At 34.4% G+C, this 6431-nt stretch overlaps 2 protein-coding genes and 1 long non-coding RNA gene across 8 annotated transcripts in view; all 3 read right to left on the reverse strand.

Moving 5' to 3' along the window:
* Positions 1-5237, reverse strand: part of LOC109581937 (uncharacterized) — a 19754-nt gene extending 14517 nt beyond the window's left edge. For 3 of the 4 annotated variants that reach the window (XM_019996443.1, XM_019996442.1, XM_019996441.1), the window contains exons 1-6: positions 5105-5237; positions 4552-4615; positions 4379-4495; positions 3702-3908; positions 3206-3298; positions 3068-3127 (exon numbers count right to left, since the gene is read on the reverse strand). In XM_019996443.1, coding sequence (XP_019852002.1) covers positions 3068-3127; positions 3206-3298; positions 3702-3908; positions 4379-4495; positions 4552-4615; positions 5105-5157 — 594 coding nt within the window. In that variant the 5' untranslated portion in view covers positions 5158-5237. The remainder of the gene's footprint in view (positions 1-3067; positions 3128-3205; positions 3299-3701; positions 3909-4378; positions 4496-4551; positions 4616-5104) is intronic. The other variant, XM_019996444.1, reaches the window with a different exon arrangement.
* On the reverse strand, positions 2095-3013 carry LOC109581939 (uncharacterized). Of its 3 annotated transcripts, none has more exons than XM_019996447.1 (5): positions 2926-3013; positions 2766-2824; positions 2452-2525; positions 2322-2365; positions 2095-2229 (listed from the first exon to the last, which is right to left on the reverse strand). In XM_019996447.1, the coding sequence occupies exons 1-5, from the start codon at positions 2991-2993 to the stop codon at positions 2217-2219; spliced, it is 258 nt and encodes an 85-aa protein (XP_019852006.1). In that variant the 5' UTR covers positions 2994-3013; the 3' UTR covers positions 2095-2216. The 3 variants fall into 3 exon arrangements, with proteins under 3 accessions (XP_019852006.1, XP_019852005.1, XP_019852007.1); XM_019996446.1 differs by having other exon boundaries at positions 2322-2382; XM_019996448.1 differs by lacking the exon at positions 2322-2365.
* A 614-nt stretch (positions 5238-5851) lies between the features above and the next one.
* Positions 5852-6425, reverse strand: LOC109581936 (uncharacterized). Its single transcript, XR_002184823.1, has 2 exons — positions 6229-6425; positions 5852-6143 (listed from the first exon to the last, which is right to left on the reverse strand). It is a non-coding gene; the product is annotated as an uncharacterized LOC109581936 (long non-coding RNA).
* Positions 6426-6431: the final 6 nt, after the last annotated feature.

Below are 6431 nucleotides of genomic sequence, written 5' to 3' on the forward strand. Positions count from 1 at the left end.
CTCGAACTCCATTCCTCTTACATTAAAGAATAATACTGCTGGAGTAGCTGGAAATGATATATATGGGTTTATCTTTTCATTCAATTATTTCAACTTGACAAATTCTAAGGTTAATGTATCAAGCAATCCAGTTAGATTCTTTTTTTGTGATCCTGACAGCAATGGGACGTCACAAAATCATGAACAATATGAGCAACAAGTATTTTCAGGTCAACCTCTTCAATATAATGTCACTTTGTTTGTATCCACTTCAAATACAGGTGTGTTTACCCCAAGAAATGGAACAGTATTAATAAAAATTGATCAAGTATCAATGGCATATGCATACATCACTGATGATTGTTCATTGATAGAATACATACCAGATAAACTAACATACACCAGACATGAAATCATGATAGAGGTCATAAACTATCCTTACAAAGTTCAATCACATTTTATTCTTAATGAGTGTCCCATTGGTTTCAGTGTAAACAGTTCAGGTGCTTGTGATTGCATTGCTCCAAGAGAGAATGTGACATGTGATGTAGATAGCCAAAACATTACACACAATGGTCTACTGTGGATTGGAACATATGATACCAGTACACCTTTCAATGCTAATGAAACCAATCCTAATGCATGCATTATCAATGAGGACTGTCTCCTCTATTGCTCTCCTAATCCTGTTACCTTTCAGATGAATAACACTGATACTCAATGTGTGGATAATAGAGGAGGAAGAATGTGTGGATCATGTACAGAGGGATACAGTCTACTAATGGGATCAAACAAGTGTGGACAGTGTCATAATAATTACATGATGATAGCTTGGATTGCTCTGTTTGCAGTGATGGGTGTACTACTTGTGGTTCTACTGATTGCTCTCAATCTAACAGTATCAGTGGGTACACTCAATGGTCTATTGTTTTATGCTAACATTGTCAAGTTATACGAGCCAGTCTTTTTGAGGAAAAGAGCATTACCAGTATTGAGTCAAGTGATATCATGGATTAACGTAGACTTTGGGTTTGAAACATGTTTTTACAATGGTATGGACAGTTATGCTAAACAATGGCTCCAGTTTGCTTTCCCTCTCTACCTGTGGATCATTATCATTATCGTTATACAATTGTGTAGGAGATATGGTAAGATATCAAGACTGATGGGGTCTCATGCTGTTCCTGTTCTATCTACACTTACTTTTCTCTCATATACTAAAATAGTGCGTACTATTGTTATTGTACTACACAAGTGTGAGGTAACTCTTCACTGTACAAATGAGTCAGTAAGATCAGTTAGTTTATGGTACGAGGATCCTAATGTTGAATATGGTAAAGGGAAGCATGCTGGACTATTTGGATTTGCCCTATTGGTGTCTGTTTTCCTTGTGATACCATACACACTGTTCCTTTTATGTCATCCAGTACTTGAGAAGTATTTGTCACATTTTAAACTGTTTAAGAGCTGGAGTCGTTTCAAGCCTATTATTGATGCTTATAGTGGTCCAATAAAAGATCAGTATCGGTTCTGGCCTGGTCTACTGCTAGTGACTAGGATACCACTACTTTTAATTGTCACCTTTTTGCAGAATGAATCACGTGTCTTGCTATTGGCAGTAGCAGCTATTATCCTCTCCCTTAGTATTATCTTTGGTGGTGTGTACAAAAAGAAATTAAACAATGTCATTGAATTTTGGTTTCTCTTAAACTTGTGCATCATGGCTTCTTTATCTGTAGCCTTTACTGATGAGAGTAAAATATTGATTTGGTACAATACTTGTCTATCTGTTTTTATTCTTAGTTTCATTTTGATTGTTGTTTATCATCTTTACCTGCAGTTATCACATATGAAATGTTATGATGCTCTAACTAAGAAGTTATTCAAGAAACAAGATAAAGATGATCAAGATGTCACTGAATCCTATAAATCTGTTGATCAACAAATGAGAGAAATTGTACCCACTTCTACTGAAGTTAGACTCAGTAATAGTCGTGGATCAGTTGTTGACTTGTTTTAATCCTTTGCTAATTATCTATAATTTATTATTATTATTAGTTAATATAGTTTTGGCTATTAAAGCAGTGACCATAATTATTAAAGTATTCCTCAAAATTAATTTTTTAAATTCTCATTTAAAGTCTTTTGTATGTGCATATACAATTAATAATAATCATTTAATTTTAATTTAGAAGTGATATGAGATTTAATTCATCTTTGTACTTTGTGATGACATTTCACTGAATACACCTGTATCAAGATACACAATAAGATATTAATTATGCACATCCAATACAGTAAACAGTAAGGGCATATAGGTCATAGTTATGACTAATACTCACCTAATAATGACTCTGAGTCTTTCTCTGATATTTGCTTTAACTGTCTACAAAAGTCATTTAACTATTTGATCAGGATTATGGTTTACAGAAAGAGGAGGAGAAATAGCTAATCAGACTGATTATCTCTCACTTCATAAATATATGATTCTAATATCTCCAATGAACTGTTGCTGGCCTTTAAATGATAATAATGAGCTGTAAGATCTGAAGAGAGAGAGGAAAAGGCTTAATAAAAGTAGTTCAAAATATATTATGACACTCTGGGCCAGCATAAAGACAACTATAAATGAAGTGCTGATCTTTTGATTCACACAAAATGCTGAATAAAACTTAACTCTATTTCAAGATCAATGTGAATCTATAAATGAGGTTTATAGCAATAGGCTATACACATTAGAAGTATACATGAATCAATAGCATATAAAGAGTACTCTATCAGCAAACCTTTTAATGGGAAGTCAATCTTATGATACAAATCCCTCATGAACTCTTTATGACTTGTCCTACAAAATAAAAACACATACATGTACTCATTAATATTAGCTATAACTCCCACTACTATAGTACATGCATACCAAACTGATACATTATCCGATACACTTACTTAATGCTAAGAAATAATTCTTCAATGTACTTCACATAATCTTCCATGCTCTCTTTCTGTCTGATCATTTCTGCTTCTTAAACCTTCAACTTATCATAAACAGAGATGTGCAATCCATCATAATACACATACTGCAGTATACCTGGTCAGCTTGTCTTGATTCCATTATTTCAAGTGTTCTTAGTATTGTCTCTAATAATGTCTATAGAATTGTGCTATCAATGATAATTTATTTATTATTGTTGTTGCTGTTGTTGTTATTATTATTGTGACTGTATACCTTTGTTATTTTCTTGTCTTTAGCTGAAGATAATTCCTTTTTAGCCATTTCAGTGTCAGTAATGCACTCATTAGTCAACTTGTGTGGAGTTTGCTACAAAAATTACAAATCAATGCACATGAACTTGCTCTTCCTAGAACTGATTTGTACAAGTACACATCTGAAAATTCTGAGAAAAACTACTACAACAACAACTACTACTACTATAACTACTACTGTTCAACTACAGGCATGTATCAAGAAAAATTTAAGACATGGTCCACCTGTTCACTCCAAGTCAATGCATGAAAAGTACATGTACAGGTATCTTCCTAGAATTCCAATTTGTTCAAGTACAAGTACAAACAAGAAAAATTCAAAGCATGGCCCACCTGATCACATAAACATCACACATTCATCAGCAATACAACCACAAGACCACTCTAAAACAATTAACTCTCCCTCTTTCCTTCTCCCCCATCTCTCTCCCTCTCTCTCTCCCTCTCTCTCTACTCACCCCAGGTATAGCTAGTGATAAGGATACAATTGATAACAGATCCATTGTACCAGACACTTCAATGCTTGAGTGGTCCAGCAGTTTATAAAGAGGATCAACCTCCTTTAGAGTAGGTAGTACTGGAGTACACTTTGGTAATAAAGAGAGGGAGGTATGAAGCCTTCGTAACTGGTTATGTAGCTTTGATAATTCACTCTCCATCCAACTCTGGATTTAAAAATAAATAGTAGTCATTAGTTACTACAGAGTTTGATGGAATTATGAGAATCTATCCCACAGGGTTCTGGCATTGTGTTTGGTTAAAAAATCCATGTAACAAAGTACATGTACATGTATACGTGTCGGAGAATTCTTTCCTAGCCAGTTTTGACCAACTTTGGCTAATTTTTTAAATCCAAAATTAGCTCAAACTTTCTAACATCAGAACATGTATGTGAACAGAAAAAATTATAAAAATGACAAACTCTATCCTAATCATTTGTAGACAAAATTTGACCAAAGACCTAGTAATATATAGTACAGGGGCTTTCCTCCATAATTTTAAAATTCATAAAAAATCCAATATTCATCAGAATTAGCTCAAACTTTCTACACAACATAAGTACATGTACATGTATCACTAAATTCTTTCCCAGTAAGCACACAATACATTGGCACATGTACTCATCAGTACTCACTATTTCTCTAAGTGATATATTATCTTTGTTAGATAAAGAGTCCAATATTGTGAGTGGCTTTGATAATCCACCAGTATACACTAAAGGTAGAGCAACATCTTCTCTGGGACATGACACCTTGAGAGAGAGAGGGGGGGGAGAGTAGGAATAGGAGAGAAGTAGAAGGTTTTTACTTTTTTAAGCCTTTGATTTAACTTTCTCAAACGTGTTGCATCTTCAGCAATTGGCTCTTTATTTCTAAAAAATAAATTAAACAAAGAATGCTATTTGCCATTAAAAAATACTCATGTAAAATTCCTCATTAATATTAATGTCCATGTAGTAGCAGTAGCATTACATATACTGTAAATCCTTAAATAGAAGCCGCATTCAAATAAACGCCAGAGTAGCAATACAATTAAACTATAAATACGCAACACTACCCTGGGAGTGACTCAGTAGTCTAGTGGATAATGCCTGCAGTTCCAGAAGTCAAAAGCATGAGGCTATGGGTTTGAATCCCGCTCTGGGCTAAAGTTTTTTAAATTTTTTATATATTTTTTTCGAGATCCAAATACCATTTTAGGAAATAGACGCCCGGGCTTTTATTTAAGGAAATACGGTACATGTAGTACTTATGGGCCTGGCTTTAAATTTTGGCCACCATTAGACAATGTACACTATTGAGTATGCACATCAGCGATTGTTAATGGACCTTATGCAACGAACGGTCTAATTAACGCGCACCTCCCAACTGGATGAAAATGGCGGATTTTTTGGTGAACAGGCAGGCTGAACATTTTCCTCTTTTATCAAGTCATCCTTATTGTAGGAGCTACTTTGAGCTCTCTTTTTGTTTCATCACACTCTATTTATTTCTCCTGTAAGCTCTTTGGTTGTTGTTTTGGCTTTTATAGCAGTTTTTCGTAGGCCTATTCTCATCCTTTGCCAATTCCAGTTTTAGTAAATTTTGGTCTTTATTCAATTCCCGTTTTGGTAGGATTGGTCTTTATTCACATGTAAGAATCACTCCAAGGATCATAAGTGTGCTGTAATAGCTGTGCATCAAGTAACTAGCTCTTAATAGTGACGTCTAGTATGAAGTAAAACGGTTTCATTATTACAGGAGTTGTAATGTTAATATAAATGTTAATTAGAACAGTTGTCTTTGTTAACGTTCAGACAGTTTCAAATCATTGTGTATGTACATGTATATACTCTTTATTATAAAATATGTGTAAATATGTGACCATAATTGACAAAAGGTACCTTATGGCGGGTAGTGAAATTTGTCTTTCTAGCCTAAGAAATCCAACTTCCTGAGCCCCATTTATCATAAAATTACTCCACAGGATGCAAAAAGTTACCATGAAACTTTTAGAAACAATGATTGTCTAACAAAGCACTCACAGGTTGATATTTTCCATTATAACGATCAATTTTAAAATCCGCCATAAGGGCCCTTTTGTCAATTATGGTCACATATATGAAGTGTCATGTATACAAATGTAATGTAGTGATAAAAACAATAATAACTGTAGCAACAATACCCATTATGTTTTTTTTTATAATTATAAATATCAAATAAAACTGTTAGGAGAGGATACAAATGGTGAAGAGCCACAAATGAGTCCTGAATGTGATAATTCTTCTCTGCAAGTCCTGGTTAGCGACACAGACTTTAATACGAAATGAAGTGCTTCTACAGTACAACAAGTGAATTTACAGATAAAGAATAAGACTCAGAGAGTTCTTGCATCCCTCAACTATCCATAAAAGGGCCATCCTATAGTTTTTAAAAGTGAAAAGATGGTCATAATCATCCACACTCCAGCTGCAACATGACAACTGAGTGAGTTATTCCACCGTACCTTGTCCTGGTGAACTGAGACTAAGTCTGATGATAGACATTAGTCATAGGACTCAGTTGAATACACTTCTGTCTTCATAGCAATGGAGGGGCAAGCGCCTTGGCTCCTGAAAGCAAAATTTACCAAAATGGGAATTGGCAAAGGATGAGAATAGGCCTACGAAAAACTGCTATAAAGCCAAAACAACAACCAAAAAGCTTACA

Source organism: Amphimedon queenslandica, unplaced genomic scaffold (genome assembly GCF_000090795.2).
Source record: "Amphimedon queenslandica unplaced genomic scaffold, v1.1 AMPQUscaffold_13410, whole genome shotgun sequence".
In the NCBI taxonomy this organism is placed as follows: Eukaryota; Metazoa; Porifera; class Demospongiae; order Haplosclerida; family Niphatidae; genus Amphimedon; species Amphimedon queenslandica.

What these genes read in the sequence shown, in the direction of transcription:
- LOC109581939 (XM_019996446.1), bottom strand. Translation starts at nt 2,993, where the DNA reads ATGATCAGACAGAAAGAGAGCATGGAAGATTATGTGAAGTACATTGAA. An exon ending in GAATTATTTCTTAGCATTAA is followed by an intron (nt 2,825 to 2,925) that starts GTAAGTGTATCG and finishes TTTATTTTGTAG; the next exon opens with GACAAGTCATAAAGAGTTCA. An exon ending in AGACTCAGAGTCATTATTAG is followed by an intron (nt 2,230 to 2,321) that starts GTGAGTATTAGT and finishes ATCTTGATACAG; the next exon opens with GTGTATTCAGTGAAATGTCA.